At 48.0% G+C, this 20000-nt stretch overlaps 1 protein-coding gene across 1 annotated transcript in view; it reads left to right on the plus strand.

Annotated features, from left to right (window-relative positions):
- LOC113808515 (nuclear receptor coactivator 2) overlaps positions 1-20000 on the plus strand; it is a gene marked incomplete in the record, with an annotated part of 157885 nt that overhangs the window by 40597 nt on the left and 97288 nt on the right. The window contains 1 exon segment of the mRNA XM_070121901.1: positions 9652-9756. Coding sequence (XP_069978002.1) covers positions 9652-9756 — 105 coding nt within the window.

The raw sequence follows: 20000 nt of genomic DNA on the forward strand, positions 1-20000 counted from the left end.
GAGAGGAAAGGAAGATTGGCCGTGTACGGTGCTGTGTGCGCAGCTGTTCACGCGGGCAGCTGTCGAATGGAGCGAGTAGTGAGGGCCGAAACACATGTGTAACAGCTGTTAGATCTCTGTTAGTTTGCCATCATCCAAACTTAAGTGCATTATGATCATTAATATCGAACGCTTGCAAACAAAGCCTATGAACCTCATGTAGGCAAGGAGAGATACATTCGTTCTTGATACGTAGCCATTAATTTTTAGTCTTGCAGTTCTGGCTTATTACTTTTGGGAGTAGAGTGACAAAATAGGACAGGCGATGCTTGCACTTGACGTCTAAGTTTAGACTTTGTGTTTAGAAATTAATATTTTTTGTCTTGGTTGACGGCATGGGTAAAGGGATTGAGTTGGTGATTAAGTGCTTAAGTGTTAGATGAATAATTGGTTATGGCGAGGAGCGGCACTTTTGGTTACCATGTCGCAGGTGTTCTCCAGGTTGGGGCTCCTTGGTGACGTGGGCGGCGATAGGCATTGATTACCATGACAATAGCACTGGAGATAACGGGCCTATAGGGATCAGATTTAAAGCGACGATTTGGCATTCTTTGTAAGGATGGGTCTGAATAGTTACGTGTTGTGTCGGTTGTAGGAAAGATAAGGATAAGCAATCAGGTGTTGGTTATTTCGGGGAAATAACCTATAGGCAGTTGATGTCGCGGGTTGTGGCGATCTCTCTCGATCAATGATTCGTTGAGACTCCAGTGTGTTTCATGGAGTGATGGTGGGGAAGAAAAAGACCAGGAAGGTTCCTAAATAAATTACTTCCCCGAAACAATTACGTTTCAATCACACATGTAGACGCATGCAAGCACTTCAGCTCTACCATTCTTACACAAATAGCCCGTATGGTGGATAGTTTTGAAAACGGGTTTCCCAGACGCTTTGTTTTGTGAAGGTTCAAAGGCTGTCGGTAGTGGCGGCAGCGGGAGGCGGACGGTCCGTTAGCCATTACCGCTGCCAGCACCGCCGCCGCCGCCGCCGGAAATGGGAAAGAGGAAACTCACAAGGCGCTGCTGCCGACTCGATTGATTTAGCTTCGTGTGTGCGGGCGACAGGTGCCCATCTCAACGAAGCGTGGTGCGGGCGCTCGGCTGCTTGGACGCGCTCCCCAGGTGACGTAATTGGCCGGCTGTAGTTCCCTTTCGCGGCGAGGATGTGTATGAGATTAGGGAGTTTTGCTCTCGTGCACGGCGGCATAAGTGCAGAAGTTGCGATTGATCGCGTGTTTGCGGAGGACTTAACCTTTGCCCTTCAGAGGATCATGCGGGAAGGCGATGATAGGTTGGAGTAGCTTTATGGCATCCCAGTAGGGTTCAGTGCGGGCTCGGGTGACCGCGCGGAGGAGGAGAGCGCTCTCTGGGAAGAAACCGGTAGGAATGCTCAGGACAAATCGGTAGGAAAAGCGATGAAAAGGCGCTGATAATGGGCGATAAGGATACGAGAAGCTCTAAAGGGGGCTCGCCTATCGGCAGTGGGTCCTTGCGTGTGGAAGGACAGTGTAGATGTAGAAATAGGCGGAAGTGTGTGAGGGGCTGGCTGGCGAGAGAGGGGGTGGAGGGAGAGGTGCGTTGCTCGGGATATCTGATGGAGCGTGCTGTCAGCTGATCAGTATGCTGCACCACAGGCGCTACGCATACCTGACAGAGGCCGCATTAAGACGCTTTTATTGTTTAGAATTTTTGTATCGAGATTACGTGTAAGCCGTCGCTTTTCATGTAAGCAGTTGGTTGCTATATACATAGTAAACAAAATCATGGAGACACACACGCACGCACGCACGCACAGTCTTTATATGATAGCAATTTATTGTAGATTTAAATTACCTATGAAAATCCGTCTGATAGCCCGCAACCAAAGAATCAGTCAGGAGGTTAGAGATGAGAAGAGAGAACATGTAAGGGTCTCTGATGCCAAGTCGATAAGATAAGGGTTACTATGTGTTTCGGGAAAGCGAATCGGAAAGGTTTATATAAATAAATTATGCTTTTTACATAATTTTTGGAAAACTATTATTTTGTTTTTATTTCGTCAACACTATTTTTTTCATTTCCTAAGCATTTGTTTCTTTTAATTTTGTTTTTCTTTTCATTCCTTGCAATTTGTCTTTCTCTACGCCATCGAGAGGCCATCTGGACTTTCATTTCCCGTCTGCGGCCCTTTCACTCATGTTTCTCATAGCATGTCCCCTTTGCCTCAGTGGCGGTCGCTTGAAACAGACATTGGGTTTTATTCGCAGTTGAGAAGCGTGGGTCCTTTTGCGCGGGTAGTATGACGTACTTAAGCTAGACAAATCAAGTAGACAGGGAAACAGACAGGCGGGTAAGCACTTACACAGACGTACGTGGCTAAACAGGGCTGGTAACTAAGCAAACAAGGAAGGTACCTGGCTGCCTCTGAGGGGAAGGAGAAGGAAGATATTGCAAGCAGATTCGTGGTTTGCACGCAGGGGTTAGTAGATAGGAAGTCGGTCGATTCGATGTGGTCTTTATCGGCGCTGATTAAGTGGCCCAGTCGAGATGTGAGAACCGACATTGACACGATTATTCGCGTTGTTGCGGGACGTGGCGTGTTAAATGGACAAAAAGCGATGGTTAAGTTCCGGTGTTACCTTGTAGGGGAAGTTCTGATGTATTTTTGTCTTTCCGCGTTACTGCACTCTTCTAAAAACCCATTCTCTGCGTGACGTCATGTCCGTTATGTAATTATGTTGTTAGTAGGTGGGGGCGATAATGACTATCAGATAAATTTTTGTGTTGATACTGAGGCTTGCCACCTCAGGAGAGAGAGAGAGAAAGAGAAAGAAAGAAAGAAAGAAAGAAAGAAAGAAAGAAAGAAAGAAAGAAAGAAAGAAAGAAAGAAAGAAAGAAAGAAAGAAAGAAAGAGATGAAAGAGATGAAAGAGATGAAAGAGATGAAAGAAGGGTGAGAGTAGGGAGGGAAGGAGTGAAAAAGAAAAGGAAGGGAAGAGGGGAATGAGATAGGTAAAAGAGGAGGCTATGAAGCTGAGGTAGCAGTTCAAGAGAAAATGTTCTTGGGTTGCATCTGAATAGAAGTGCAGTTTGTGAGCTTTTACTTTGCATGTACAAGGTTAATGAAGTATGTTGGCGAAATACATGATCATGAGTAAAGAGACCAAAATTAAATCACGGTTGGTGCGTTTACAACCATGTCGAAGTAGGTTATTTACATTTGAATATCAACAAAATATTACTCCTTTCTGTTAGACAGCTTAGGCACTTAATTTAGCTGCACCTGTGCCACATTTGACATACAGATTTAGTGGAAAGGTGAATGTCGGTCGGTTGACCCAGTTAGTGCCAGAGGAAGCATACGGCTGGACCCGCCGTGTTTGTTAACTTTCCTGTGAACCAGTTGACGTGTGCGTCGACGGTTTATACGCGTTTCATCATCCCGCTGTGTCTCTAGCTCTGTCCGGGCTCTGCAGTAGGTCAAGTTCAGTTGAATGAGGGTTGTGCCTCAGACCGTGGAAGGCCTGGCAGTGTGCGTCCCGCTGCGGATGTGTGTTCTCTTGCGTGCAGCTGCGTCGGTCATGTCCTTCAGTGTTTTTATAAGTTGTCGATCAGAAACTGAAAAGTTGTAGTGCTTGTTAGAGTGACGGACCAACAAGGGAATTACCTTGGGAATTACATCAGACCGAAAGGATTATTAAGCCATGGATGCATTGATCAGGTACGTTCACTGCTAGGTTGTCGGAAGGGAAGTGGCAGGACGTGGGTAATATGCCAGTTGCAACGCCGCTGGGCTTCTAAAGATCCCCGAAGTGGTTTCTCATGACACACATGATGAGTCCGCTGTGGCACCGCGAGAGAAGGGACGGTGCCACTGGGTCAAGTGCAAACCAGCAAGCGCTGAGGGGACGGTGCAAGCGCCCTCTTCTGCCGTCAGTCTTCCGGACTCGCACCCCTTCCACCAAACTTTGGTTGCAGCGAGGGAAGGGGCATCCGGTATTGCGTCGATATGCAGCATTAGCTCATGTGCCTAGGGGTTTCAGTCAAAGAATAAATCGAATTCAGTTTATGTGTTCTGTAAGTTTAACGTCTATTTCTGGATTGTCCTGAGGAGAGCTGGTGACGTTGAGGGTACGTGCTCGTTGTTGTTTGGAAGGTGCGGGTACTGACTCACGTCCTGCTATTTTAGTAGCTCGTGTGTGTATGTTTGTTTGTGTCGGGGCGTATCGCGTCGTTTCGTGGTCGCGAGCACACGCGTTAATCGACTTTTTATTTTTTTTTCTTCTGGAAAAGAACTGTATCCCAAAGCAGAAGCGAATAGGTGTTTTCATGCACCGTGCTATTTCCTTTACTCCATCACCGTCATCATAACCAGCCTCATCACGGCCACGAACTTCCCCACAACCACAACCCAAAGCCTTCTTCACGACGAGTACCATAAATACTCTCACGACCACCACCTCCTCGCCTCAAGCCTCCACTTTCACCCCGGCCGCCACTACCACTGCCCCTCAGCCAACGCCACTTGCGCTCCCGCCTTCGTCATGACCACCTCGCCAGTTTCATCATCATTCATCACAGTTACGCCCCCCCCCTCCCCATACACTCCCTCCTTTGCAACGGTTTTGTACTTGGTGGAGGATTAATCGTGGCGTTAATAATCCTGGGCTCGCAATGGAACGTTTCCGAAATGTTCCGCCCATACTTGTTGCTCCATGGATGTGTGTGGGTTCTCGGAGATTTGTAGATTTTCTGCATCAGCCTCTCGTTATTGATAAACAAACACATCGGGTACAGTGCCAAGATTACAGTCGTGAATAACTAACTGTATGTCCCATACAATTGATCAGGGAAATATTTGTTATTAGAGTTTCTCACTTTGCAAACATTTTTTCTGGTGTCGAGTGTGTTGCAGCTTTTATACTAGCGTTATTTTGTACGAATAAGCATGAATGCTAAATACCCTATTCTTAATGTGATTGTTTTGCATGGTATGCAATTGCAGAGAGGAATTCACGGATTCGGATGTATTGTTTCCTCGGATCGGCTACCAAAGTAATTTTTAAATTGAGCACTTGGCACCGTCTGGAGAATTTTATGTAAATGTATATCCTTTTGTTTTGTCGAGTGCCACAAGTCTGTTTTATTTGTTTTTCATTTGTATTACAGCAATTTTAGAGCGATTTCCTGCTAGGTATCGGTGTAGAGGCAAAGTAGAATAATAGCTGATAATGGCGAATGTGGCTTGTAATAGCCTACGTGACCGAGAAGGAAAGGCGAGATGTGGCAACTCTTGCTAGATCCATCCGGGGTCTGAAGTGTTGCCAAACGGCGAGTTCGATTTATTTTTCTCTACTGTGGTCGTGGGTCATAAGCTATCTATTTTTAGAACCAGGTTTATTATTACTTTTGTTTTTGGTATTGGATTATCCCCCTTACATAATAGTACACTGCATCGTTAGTAGGTTAACCGAAATGGTTCCCGCATTACTTTATGCATGTTGAAGTGTGGTTGTGCGTTGCGGAGCGTCAACCAGGCAAGGAACCACTAACTCGTGTATATATGGCCACCCCCACCGAGCCTGGCGCAGCTTTCAAAAGAATTACCTATTTTTAGAGAAGACTATTTCGATTCAGTTTGATTTGTATTATTCGGCGGTTTTAGCAGGGGAACCCATCGGGAACGAAGTCGTGAATTTCCGAGCGAAAGTAGAGGAGGTCGGACTTCGTTGACGAGAAGAAAGGGAAACGCGAGACAAAAAGACCCGAGACAGACAATAGCCCAGCTTAAGGCCAAGCCTGAATGTGACATAAAGCCTCGCAACCAGTGCGAAACGCCAGGATACTGAGTAGACAGCCGGTTGACAGACATTGACGCCGACTGGAAAGATCACACGTTCTCAGAAGACAGGGTAGACAGCTGGACAAATGAATCCACTCACAAAGTCTTGCCTGTATCAGTCACACGCTCCTTCCAAGGTGGACTGGCATGGCAAGATACAGTGACTGGAAGAAATTAGGAAGCCGGAGCAACTGTCTCGCTTCACCCCCGGGAAATGCGGTATGAGATGCTGATGGCACAAACACGGGCGTTCCAGTATGCGAAATGCACAGCAGTTGCAACCGCGATTTATGCGCATTTTTTTGTATCATGCTAAGGATTATGGGAAATTCTGAATTTTGAACAAGCAGGGGCAGGCAATACTCTCTCCGGTGAAAATAATGTGGATGAATTTTGAACAAGCAGTGGCAGGCAATACTCTCTTCGGTGAAAATAATGTGGATGTGTAAAATAACGCTGATGCGAAAGTTTATAATTGTCACTGATTAAAAGGCTTTGTTTATATTTCTCAATGGAGGAATGGATGTTCCGATGTGTCTAGTTGATATATTTAATTAACTTCGGTCTCTCTCTCTCTCTCTCTCTCTCTCTCTCTCTCTCTCTCTCTCTCTCTCTCTCTCTCTCTCTCTCTCTCTCTCTCTCTCTCTCTCTCTCTCTCTCTCTCTCTCTCTCTCCTTCCCATCTCATCCTTTCCCTTCCCTTCTTCCTTCCTCCCTCTCCTCTCCAATTTTTCCTTCTCACCTCACCTTCCTCCTCTCTCCCTCTCCGGGTCTCACTGTATTTGATTTCTATCTCTCTTTGTCCTCTATAGTTTCCCTTTTCTTGATTTTTGTTATTTTTATCAATTTCCCTATTCTCTCTCTCTCCCTTCCTTCCTCCCTCCCTCTGTTTCTCTCCCTCTCCACCCTCTTTCCCCCCCTATCTCCCTTTCTCGCCCCCTCCCCTTCTTCCCGTTTGCTCCCTTCATCCTTTTTGCTCAATACGATTTGAGAACAGTCGCCAGTGGAGTCCGCCTCATTTTCGAAGCGGACAGACGCCAAGAGATCCAAAAGTAGACTGAGAGCGGCTAATAAGATCTAGGATGTGAGTGAGTTTCAAAGCCTTTCTGAAAGTGGTTGCTCAACATGCTGCCACTCTTGTCCCTCTTCCGCACCTACTTGCACTCATGCATCTACATGCCCCTGCACTTAACGTCAGTATGTGAAAGCGCATTAAAATATATTGGAATCAACTTGCTTAAGTGCATACAAAATTTTTCCAGACTCCCCATTCATCCGTTGATCCATCTCCGTGCGTCCCCCGAACGTACCCTCAGGGATTTATTTATTTACCTTTTCCTGTCTCCCATGTGGCGAGAGGAGCAGGGAGGTGAAGACGAGGAAGGGAGCCGTACTGTAGCAGGAAGGTAGGGGCGAGGTGAGGTGAAGCGGCAGCTGCGGCAGGACTGTAACAGGTGGTGGTCGGTGTGGCCGTGTGGTAGCCCTGCTTGGCGATAGGCAGCGTCTTCAGGCCTCCCATCTTAAAACTATTTTCAACCAACAGCAATATACGCGTCATGTTGCACACTTCCGATACAAAAGACAGGGCATATGTAGGTGCAGTAAAATCGCAGGAGGCGTGTCCTCCAAAGCTCCGAGTGGAATTGCGTCCGTCCAGAGTACACGTGGACGCCGCCCAGCAATACGTGCTGTGTCCACGTGCACACTTTCGTATCGCGTGTTGCTTCTGTTCCGCCTTATTTCACAGTGTGTGCGCAGAGAAGTGCTGCATGTTTTGGTCATCATCTATATTAGATTTCAGAAAATGAGTGTCGTAATTTGCAAGTGTTAGTATTATTAAATCATAAAGATCTTCCACTCGTCATCACAAGGAACACGTGCAGAGCCGAGTAGTCATCTTCGCCAGTCTTGCTTTTAAATATGTCAGTCTGCCCTGTGTCCGAATTGGGCGTAGATTCATTACTCTTGATTATACATTAATATTAGACTATAAATTAAAATAATCAGACTTCATAATATACTCAAGAGACAGTGGGCACAAATTACCAGTACGTATAGAGCAATTAGCCAAATTGGTGGGTTCTTACAGTCTACGACAGCCCGAGGTCGGATCCGCCACGTCACTTGGAGCGGTGGAAAGTGACAGCCAGGTGATGCGGGTCTGAAGAACGGACTGCTGCTATTATTATTATTGTTATTGTTGTGATTTTATTAATCTTATTCTTAGTAATAATAATGATAATAGTAATGATATCAATTGTTATTGTTTTTGTTATTATTATTATTGTTGCTATTATTATTATTGTTATTATTTTGATAACCATTATCATTATTAATATTGTTATTTTAATTATTATTATTATTATCATTATTATCATTATCATTAAGGCCATCATTATCATCATCGTTATTATCATTCTTATTATTATTATTATTATTACTGTTGCTATTATTATTATAAACAGGCAACGTGACAATAATTCTATATTCTATATTTTTGAAAATTTCGAATTGAAAAGGAGGGAGGGCGGGTTGATAGCAGGGGAGACCCTCTCAACGCCAGAGCTGTAGTAATGAAGACAACCAGCTGGTGGTCTCATAGGGAGCGTTGTTGTTAGGGAACTGAGAACTCGTCCGCCTGGAGTATCGCTGTTATTTTATGTTAATATCACTGCAGGAAAATGCAACTCTTGGTGTGTTGCAAGTAATGCTCACATTATGATGCTGAGCTTGCGTCGAGTTCATGATGAGGTATTGCAGGAAAAGGTTTGTTTAGTGTTGAGAAGACTGCAATCGCAGAGTTGTTTTGCCAGTCGGCAGAATCGAGAACAGTAACGCAGCGTCACCAAGCGAGGGCGAAACGACGACGTCATCGAATCGAGTCTTTCCGATGGTCTTTCTGATTCCTTGCGACTCCATTAAGCGACTTGGCAAGGGACGACGTCGGAGGAGCCGGGGGAAGCCTTCGAGATGAGTCGAACGAGTAACTCCCGTGTAACATGCAACGCTGCACATTCGAGCTCGCTCCCACAGCGGAAATTAATATGAGCTTGCGAACCTGTTGCTATCTAGCGGGAAAGATTCATCTTGTTGTTTAGTGCCTGTATCTGCTGCGAGGGACGTAGAATCGAATCCACGAGGAGCGTTGTCGGGACGAGGCGGGAACTGCCGTACGACCGCGCTTCCGTTAATGACGCGAAAATTACGTTCGGGCCGTGTGTGTCGCACAATTACCCGCGGTGTAACGGAGGCGAGTCTCGTCCCGGGCGGCGGTCGGCGGATGAAGGGGAGGCGTCAGGCATGTTGGAGGGGGGGGGGGTATTTTGCTTGTCTTGGAGGCGACACGTGCAAGCAGCCGCCTGTCACCCGAACCGACAACTGAACCTCAGCTCTGGAAAGATTATCAAGCGCGGCAGGGCGGGTAATGTGCGAGCGCTGAAGGGCCGCCTTGACTGATGTCTCGGGAGGAGTTGCCAGCGGGTTTATTACTGTTTATGGATAAATGTGGAAGATAAAGCTAATGAGGGTTGACGCCGGATACGATGGGATCGGCCTCGGGTGTGGGATTCGGCAGGATACGCTCACCAGGAATTTTGTCTGCACTTCAGTTATACGCAGTGTGCTTAGGAATCTTGTGAACTAATTTGTTTGCTTTTGGCTAATTGCGAGCGATTGTGATTTCTGAAGTTGTCTATTATTTAAGGGTATGGCTTGTCCGTTGCTGCAGAAGCGGCATGAGAGTAATACGACGCACATGGCTGTAAAGACCTCCACTAATCATTTTATTTTTGTTGCAGGCTGGGCCCGTGTGTGCAGGACCCGGCATGGGTCAAGATGAGTTCCCCGACCCCGGCCGTGTCCAAGAAACGCAAGAAGCCAGATACCAAGCCTCAGTCACAAATGTAAGTGGGCAGCATCCTCCACCCGGCTACTCCTCTCTGCTACGTTCTCTGCGCTCTAAAAGTCTCGTAGAAGCGGATGGCATATCCAGCTGTTTGTGGCAGTTGTGATGCATTGCATGTAGGAGCCTCCTAGGAGTCCAGGATAGTATTAGAAGTCGCTCGGAGTTCTGTAGGAGCTCTCTCGCCGATGGAAGTTCCAGGCGGTTGCGTCCAGAAAAGGATGGGTCGTTGAGTTGTTGCACAACACTGAAGGGAAGTGAAACATGCACGCACGCGCACACACGCACATACACGCATGCGCACACTCATACATACACTAACACATACACATATGCACATACACATGTACACATACACATATACACATACACATACCTACAAACACTCACACAGTTTCTCTCTCACTTTACACGCAGCCGCACTCGCTCACACACACACACACACACACACACCCACACACACACACACACACACACACACACACACACACACACTCTCTCTCTCTCTCTCTCTCTCTCTCTCTCTCATACGCACACACGCACGCACATACACACGCACACACACACACACACACACACACACACACACACACACACACACACACACACACACACACACACACACACACACACACACACACACACACACACACACTTCACATTTATTTTCAGTGCCCTTATATGTAATCCAGGAGACATGCACACCTACATTCATCCTTATAAGAATAGTAATGTGTCATTCCCAGTTTCCTTTCCGCGTGCGGAGGGAGGGAATCGCGAGCGTCATTGTGTCAAGGTGCGCTGCGTCTTCCTTTGTAGCACCTTTGACGGCCCCGCACAGCTGTGTCGGCGAGGGCAGTCGTTGGGGGACAGGGCGTTCTGCATTGGTTTTCCCAGCTGCACCAACAACACTGCAGGCGCGCACACAACGTCTGCCCGTGCTGAAAGTGCGCCGGGCCGATTCCAACCCCCCGTGCGACTCGAGGACGACGGCGTATTGTTCTTCCTTCTCCGTCGTGGATGAATCCGAGCCCTTCCCTCTTTCTCGTTACTCTCGACGTTCGGGTAGGTTCAGTCGGCTTTTTGTCTCGGCGCTGTCTGGCGGCCCACTGAATTCTACTCTGTTACGGCTGCGGTTCCACGGTCGTGATGTGCGGCGTAGAGTCTTGCATGGGCAGATATTACTTCGCCACTCTTTGCCACTTGCCCCCCCCCCACCCCCCACCCCTATCCCACAGCGATTACCTGCATCAGCTTACATCTGGAACCGCCCTCGGGCTCCCGGTCGCGTGTTGTCCCTCCCCCGAATGCCTGCGGAGTCTCACTTGGAGGCTGCGTCCCCGGGTGAGATGGATCCGGGAGGGGCAGGCTGGCCGGGGGCCGAGCCTGACATCCCTTCCGTCCCATCACACGGTGCTCCGCGGACGATGGGCTCTTTGGTGTCGAGATAAGGATACTGTGATGCTCTTAGGGCAGGCATTCGACATCGGCGTTGACAAGTAATCAGTACCAGATAGATAAACAGGCGACTGCACTCCACACACTCATATTGACGCACTTCCGTTAATCCTCTCTCTCTCTCTCTCTCTCTCTCTCTCTCTCTCTCTCTCTCTCTCTCTCTCTCTCTCTCTCTCTCTCTCTCTCTCTCTCTCTCTCTCTCTCTCTCTCGCTCTCTCTCTCTGTCTCTCTCTCTTTCACTCTCTCCTCTCCATCTTTCCCTCCCGTCTCCTTTCTCTTTTTGCCCCTTTCCCCTTCCTCTTTTCCTACCTCTCCATTTGTCCTTCCCTCTTTCCCTCCATCTCCCCCTCTTCCTCCTCCTCTTTCCACTCCCCCTCTCCATCTTCTAGTCTCTTTTTCTCATTAACTCTTCTCCAAGACTCCCTTCCTCTCCTTCCCTCTCTCCCCCTTCTCCCCTTCTACCATGTCCTTCACCCACTCCTATTATAGATGGGATTCAGATTAATGATGTTTGTAATCGCTATCACCCGCCTATCTCGTCTTCCTGCGGTCTCTCCATTTTTTTCCCAATGCGTTGTTCGATCACCCTTTCTTCCTTCTTCCTGGCGACCTTTCCCTTTCCCGGTCGCCACCGATTTTTGAGCGCCGTCCTTCAGGTGCGTCCGTCCGTTTGCCCGCCCGCCCGCCCGCCCGCCCGCCCGCCGCCTCGGTAGAACCCCCCCCCCCCCCTCCCCCCGTATCGATTGTCGAGGAGGTTCCCCGTCGCGCTCGTGGACGGTCGGGAAATTCGACTTCCCAGCAAAGAAGAAGTAGAGGAGGAGGAGGAGAAGGAGAAGGAGAAGGAGAAGGAGAAGGAGAAGGAGAAGGAGAAGGAGAAAAAGGAGGAGGAGGTCGTGGAGGGTTTCCTGCTTGGGTCGCTATAGGAAAGGGTTCTTGGATTTGCTCTCGCGATGGCTGTTATGCGAGATGATATCCGGGTTTGTGAAAAGGAAAGCGGATTTTCCATTAAGATTCTGTTGGTTAGGTCGGTCAAGGCCGAAACTGGTGACGTCACTGACGCCTCTCTCTCTTTTCTCGTTCTCTCTCTCTCTCCTCTCTTCTTTCCTCTTTCCTCCCCCTCCTTTTCTAATTCTTACTCTCTCTCACTCTCTCTCTCCCCCTTCCCCCTTCCCTCTCTCTCTCTCTCCTTTCCCTCTCTCTTCCCCTAACTCCCAGCCTCCCTTCTTCTTTTCACCCTTTCTAGTCTGCTTGGTCTTCCTCGTCCACTCCTCGACCTTCCTGACCAAAGCAGCTGCCTCCCGCCCCTCCCCGATGACGTAATCAGCTCCTCCTCCGCTACATGTGACGTCACGGGTCGTACCCCCACCTGATCTAGCCGCCGGTGATACCAGGCACGGTAAACGGTGGTGGGCTTGTGGTGGTTAGCACTGTTGTTATTTTCTCTTCGTAACCTTCTAAGTTATTTTTGCCCGTTTTCACTGTCTCGGGAAGTCTTTTTTTAAGACTCAAGAGTTGGAGTATGGAATTTACATTAGGGTCGTTGTTAATTGATATTGTGGGATGCGGCTTGTTTGTCTCTCTCTCTCTCTCTCTTTCGTATCTCATATTGCGCTCGACTTTGGTCTTGTCATGATAAGATTACTGGATTGTGTATTTGTGTACGAAGCTGGGATTCAGGCTACTCCGGTGATTGAGCAGTAGGTGGTGTTGAATGAGACTACGTGATTGCGTAGATGAGCGAGCACATGCCGAGAAAAAGACAGATAAGAGACACACGCAGGAAGACGGAGAAAGACACAGCGGTATAGACACAGGCAAACACAAAGAGAAACGCACTACACACACACACACACGCACACCTACGCACGCACGCACGCACGCACGCACGCACGCACAGACACACACGCACGCACAGACACACACGCACGCACAGACACACACGCACGCACACACACACACGCACGCACGCACACACACACACGCACGCACACACACACACACACGCACGCACACACACACGCGCGCACGCACTCACACACGCACGCACAGACACACACGCACGCACAGATACACACGCACGCACACACGCACGCACACACGCACACACACACACACACACACACACACACACACGCACACACACACACACGCGCACAATATATTAATGTGACATATCAATAGCCAGCCTGAATCCAGCACAGAAGAAAACAGGTGTGTGGACATGGCAAGGCCAAGCTCCGTGAGTTGGCAGGGAGAGGCGGATGGCGAAGGTGAGGCGCGAAGGGTCCCGGCATTATATAAACCACTTGGAAATTCTGTCATATGGGCGCGCATCGGGAGAGCCATGTAGGGGCAGGAGTAGGCGCGGGGCTGGGTATCGATTGGTGAAAAGGCCTAATGAGTTGTTTGTATGGGTTAGCTCCAGTGTGTGTGGGAGTAGTGAGGTGGATTGCCGTGTGGATCTCCGTGTGGGTCTGTGTAGTGGGGGGGGGGGGCAAGGCTGTAGAGGAACAGGAATACGCATCCGTGCGGTTCAGGCGAGATAGAGAAAAACTGGGTCAAGGTAGAGGCTGAGTGCTGAGTTCTGTTGTGTAATTGGAGCGAGCAAAGTATGTCCGGTAATGTTCATGGTCAGCTTATACTTGCATGTTGATATACCGACAAGTAAGATATTTACGAGATAATGATTAATTTGTAGTTAACGTTTTGCAGCGAAGATCTCTCCAGATTATACGTTTAAGTTCACAAAGGAGAGTCAAGAGTCAGAAATCTGAAGGAAGTTTGCTCGGTTTAGCTGAGAGCATCTCCTGTGTCAGTGCATGACAGTGAGCGAGATCAGTATCTGTTTGTGTCCGAGACCTTAGGAGCACCGCAGTTATCGCCCAGTGTACCTAGACGAAGTGAAGTCCCCAGATGTTAGCGCAGGTGCTGTAACATATGTTTATTCGATTGTTTTGGATTGTAGGAGTAAATTGTTTGGTGTTTGCACGGAAAGTGTTGCGTACTCGAATGCTTTCATTTTGTGTGTCACCTTACACTTCTCTGTTGGAGCTTGTGCTGGCGGCTTGGTTCCTGTGAGCGCGTTTTAAAGTTCTGAATATCAGAGACATCAGTCGTATATGGAGAATTAGTCTTTGTAAGATTAGTCTTTGTAATTGAAGATGGTTTTGATAGTTCTATGGGCTCTTTGTCCTCAGCGACATGCCAGTCATACATACAAATCAGTGGTTTACGTTGATCACTAATGATGATTGACAGCCTGTGTATCCTGTCTACATACTGCCCCCGCAGTCGGTGCGACTTCAAAGTGAGAAAGTGGAAAGTTCCATGCCCAAGAGACCGAAATTGTGTTCTGTTCCGAGTGTCTTGTGTACATAATCATTAGCCGGGCCATGTTTGTGGGTGGCCTTTATTGTCATCTTGTACAGGGTCGCCGGTCGGGCTGCCATTGTCAGCTTGGCTTTATGGCTCGGTGGACTTTATTACCTGCTGGACCTTACTGTTGATTGGGCTTCATTACGAGCCTGCCTTTATTGCCCGTTTTCGGGGAAATTGTACCCCGAGCCGCTCGCGAATCCTCAGACAAATGACGGGCATTCGCTAAACATGTTCGATGCAAACTGACGTAATTTCATCAGGGCTGCGTAATTAGGCGTTATTCACGTGGTGGAATTTCCTGCTGGGATAATGCGGTGGATTCGCTGTAATGGTCGCCAGTCGAGATCCTTGAGTGAGACACAGGTACCAAATTGCCTTCCCCCCGCCCCCGCCCCCTCCTCTCCTTCAAATTACCTGCAGTAAATGTCGCGGTGGAACCTTCCGCGCCGAGAGCTTCAGCAAAACGGATGAGGCTCGGTGGAAACCTCTCCGTTTCCATAATTTAATCCGTGCTTGATCGCGTCTGTAGAAAAAAAAGTCTTCCCTTGATTAGAAAAGAGCAGAAAGGAAGCTGGTTGAGATAACAGTCAGTGACGTAGGCTGTTGCTCTCCATTAGATTACACCTGGTTCCAAGGAGGTCAGTGCTGTGTAATTTACTGAGACGAGACGTTCCCCGGTAGTTCATGACAAGAATTTCTCGAAGTTATCCCGGCATGTAACTTTCTTTTAATGAATTTGGTCCAGTCTATCGAATGACTATTTTTCTGCACTTGGTAAATATTGATAATAAAGGCAGTTCTGGAGAAGCTATGTCACGGAAGGCATATTTTAAAACAAATGTAACATAGGCTATATCGTGTACTTGGTGAGAGCAATGTGTTTATATTTCCAGTTTTTATTAGCTGGCTCGTTTCCAGTCGTTAATGTGACAAGTGATCCGTCCAGTGATCCTCGATAGTTCGGTTGTCCTCCACTTCAAAGGCCTGTGTTAGTTGGCTGAGCGTTCCTCGCAGGGGCTGGAGGCTCATCCCTCAGGGTGGGGAAGCTTTGATGCGAATTTGCGTCCGAATGTGCGATTGTACATTTTTGGCTTCGGGTTTCGACGCCGCTTCTCTTATCGGTATTGGTTTCGATTCTGAAGTTGGTCTCTTTTGTTTAATTAGTGAGAATGTTTGCGTATCCTGCTCCTCGTGTTTTGGTTTGATCTTATTTGTATTTATACTTTATTTTTATGCACTCTTTCGAAGATAAATTGTATTGTCAGCAACTTGACTGTACAGTGGGTAAAGGGGAGGACTAGTTCTTTTATAAGCATGATTTTGTTGTAATAAAACAGGAGTCGTAGGTAGAAAAAAACGTGTTTTTAATTTACGGCAGAGTGAGTGAGTAGGCATTGGCTGTGTCTGAGAGTGAGAAGCCCCGGAGGCGTCTGGTCCTCGAGGTCTTCCAGGAAAGCGCAGGCAGCGTGATCCTGAGGGGAAAATTACAAGTTAGACTAAGGGAGGGGCTGCCTGGGCTTGGGAGGCTGAGGAGAGGAAAAGGGAAGATGGGCGGTGAGGAGTGTTGTTGCTGGATTCTCTTGGCATTGTAGGCCTAGGCTTTCTTGTTATTAATGGTTCCTCCTCGATGGTCTTTCGTCCGATAGCACTGAGGGAGTATATACGTTTAATGGGTTAGCCCTGCTAATGGTTATTCTTTCTCAGTGATCAGCTCTGTCTGGGCGACCTCTCGCTAATGGTCTCCTTGTCTAATGACCATCTTTTGGCTGAGGGCGCGAGTAGATCATGGTGTAGGCACGTGGTTTCGAGCAGGGAAGCGACAGTACGCGCACTGTATTGTCAGCAGAGAGCCAGGTTACATGTTGGATGGATGTCCGCTCAGTGTGAACTTCCTACCCACGCACGCCGCACTCATGCAGCCACACCCACACATCCACACCTGCATGCATGGATCCTCGCACGGGTCCAGTGATCACCAGCTCTCGAGAGTGGTGCAGGGAATGTGCACATCATGCTCACTAATATCACCTCCCTGCCGTTCTCCTGGCCGCCGCACCGCTCCGTGTGATATGCCGTCACCACACGAGAGTCCAGTCCGTGCGGCTTATTCGTTCCTTCATTTCGGCTGCGATCTTCCTCTCAGCCACTCACGCTACTCACTTCCTTCCCTTCTAAACGCGCTTAGATATTACTCATGTTAATATCGCTTATATAGCAACCTTACACCTCTTAGCTGGCTGAGTTCCGCATCACCTAGCTCATGCATTCACTCACCTCTAAGCTGGCTTGCTCACTTCCCCTCACATTTCAGCTCGCTCACGTAGCATTCGCTTCTCAAGATTCTTACTCTCCCTACACCCCTCAAAACTCACCATTTCCATTCACTTCACTTTGCAAATGCACAAAGCTGACAGATATCGTACGAAGTGCACATTGAGCTATGCACGGCAACCAGCGTTCAGTTGACTCACGAACTATTCAAGTGCTACCCGGCCATCACGTCAATTCATTTCTGCCACCAGGCCCTGAAACTACCCTTTTCTGCCGGCTGACAAACGCACAGACGACATCACGCGGCTGACTAAAACGTCTGTAAACTTTTTTTCCCTTCTAGTATGTTCTCCGCCGCCTTGGCCATGTTCCTATTCGTGCGCCGCCATGGTCACGTGTCAACAGCTGCACGCTTTTCACACCTGTTCAGCCACCTGCACCTAGTACAGGCTGTGTCCTTTCTGTGATGCTGTCTCTCTTGCTAAGCGGAGCGTGATATGTGGTCTGTGTTTTGAATGTGCACTGGGCGTCGTTACGATGTCCTCGGACCTGTCCCTTGTCTGCGTAGAGAAGCAGTGTCGACGTGGAAGAGAGAAGGAAGTGGGAATAACGTGAGTGCGATGCGATGGCCTGATAACAATAGGTGATGCAGAAAGAAGGTAAGAGTGAGGGCATGTGGCGCACAGGTAAGAGTAGGATAAGATGCACAGATAGGATAGGTTCGGAAGAGAGGTGGAGTGGTTACTCGAGGGTGGGGCGGGAAGGAGAGTGGCCGGGGTAGGATGAGGGTATGGCTTTGACTCGGGGGAGAAGCGCGGACAATACTGGGGGGGGGGGGGGTCGAGAGCCGGATGGCACAACCACGTTCCAGGGGTAACGAGCGCCTGCCTAAAACGACGCTTGATTCTACCGTTGGCCGGGGCGCGGGGCGATCGATCCGCCTGCCTAGCACGATATATCCGAAAATAATAAAGAAGGAACGCAAAACGAAAACGAGGATATTCGTCTACGGTCATTACGTGGACGAGGTCGTTAACGCTTTCCACTCCCCCCAACTCATAATGAATGCTCGCCCACGTGGAAGTAGTCCCTTGATGGAGCGCGGTGGTCTTGGCTTGGCATTGCGGTCAGTTATTTCTGGAAAAAACGAGACGCGGACAATTAGAAAGAACTTAAAATCTTTAATAAGTAGTTCTTGCAACCGCTGTAGTCTAATTTCAAGCTATGTAGCTCTACAGACAGTTCTACCTGTTAAATCCTTGTCATTTACTCTTTGTCGTTGTAACGAAACTGTATGAGAATAAAGGGCGAGTTATAAAAAGGAAATCAGCTGGCTCGAATCGGCGCCCTCCCGCACAAGGGGGGCAGGAGCACCAAGACCGAGCGGGACACGAGGCGTAAACTTGACCCACAACAGCACGTGCGCACGGCGCGTGTGGAAATGAACTGACTACTGGCTTGCTTCGGAATTTGAAGAAAAACAAAAGCAAAATGGTAGGAAATGATCTTGCATTTTGTCGCTTCAAATTGGTAAAAAGTATTACATTAGTCCGTGGCAAAGCTAATCTTCTGATACACGTGAACTTGGAAGTCTTAGCAAGTTTAGGTAATCACATATTTCGTCGTGTTTGTGCAGCGAGAAAATTGTCCAAGTAATTGGGAAAGCGAGTGTTAATGTTTGCACATCTGGCCAGAAAATGGAACCGAGAAGTATTTCCTGTTCTTTTAATTGCGTTTCCCGGCCTCCACGTAGCATAACTGGGACGGCCATTGGGCTTTCCGGATAGCCTCTTCCAGACCGTACTGTATTTATGCAAGTCCTACAACTGTTGTGTCACCAGTCCTAAGGCTAATATGGTGTCTTCCCTTCCACCGTTGCATTTACCTGTTATTCCAGTGTTGTGTTTATCCTCCTGCATTGTTCGGTCCACCATTGTTGCATAACTATCACGTAGCAGTCCCTCCTCCGCCCAGCTGTATTTACCCATCCCATTTCATAGCAGTGTGCAGTCGTCGCGTTTGTATTACTCCACCGCATTGTTTAGTGTTCTTATAATAGATGACCTTATTGTATTATAGGTACACCTGGTTACAAAGATATTCTTAGAGACCTTGTCTTTTCTTATATATTAACAGAAGTAATATTTTATCATTAAGCAGTATTTATGAATATATGTCGATACAATTCTACTTCTTGGTTTAAGGTAAGTACTGATATAAAAGTCCAACCACACGAACTAGCCCTTTCTTTGTTCTGTTGAGCCTTTTGAAGCACACGAGAACAAGAAAAACAAGTTCCTTTACTCTTGTCTTTCTATACACACCTCTTGTCTTTTTTATTCATCTCTCTCTCTCTTCTACTTCCGTATTCTCCCGTCTTTTGGTGCACCTATCCGTCTGTGAACTCCTGCATGCACATACATATGAGCAAACCTTTTGTCGCATTACCCGATATTAGTTTGACAGTGGTTGGGTTTGTGTGTCGCAAACGCCAAACCAAGTCTTCCTCCATTAAGCCAGCACAAATAAAACGCTGTCAATCCACGGGTTAAACGGACTCAAGCGAAGGGGACTCCATCCAGCCAGGCATTCCTAGGAAAAAAGTGCGCGCCGTGTGAGCAATAGAGACGAATGTTCATCACGCTTTCGCCCAGGATCCGAACCGACAGGATGACTGGCCAACCCTTCTCGGATGGAGCCCCTTGCATGTGGCCACGCTCCGGGACTGCAAGGCGACGTGGTAGAGCACTCGCCTGTAGCGGCCGCGGCGATTCGACACGAACGGACAGGGCGACCGACAGAGGTCGGAAGGGAGGGGTTAGTAAGGATATGTATATAACATATATCTGAATAGCGTATTAGTTTGATTGCATTTCCCACGTTCCCATAGGCGTGACTGTGTCAGTTTTAGACATTTTTAGTGCCCATCTGGATGTCTGGTGTAAAGTGAATGCCAGGTCAGCGGGTGTTAAAAAAAAAAAAAAAAAAAAAAAAACATGAGGGAAGGAGTACTAGCCCGCGTCCAGTGACCAGATTGGGGTCGATTAGATAGTTCATGTTCCCAATGTGTCTGATGTCGTGTTTGTATTACCGCCTTCACCCTTTCATTTAATCCCAAATTATGTAATCCTTTTTTTA

The sequence above is a fragment of the Penaeus vannamei genome, chromosome 5 (assembly GCF_042767895.1).
Source record: "Penaeus vannamei isolate JL-2024 chromosome 5, ASM4276789v1, whole genome shotgun sequence".
Lineage (NCBI taxonomy): Eukaryota > Metazoa > Arthropoda > Malacostraca > Decapoda > Penaeidae > Penaeus > Penaeus vannamei.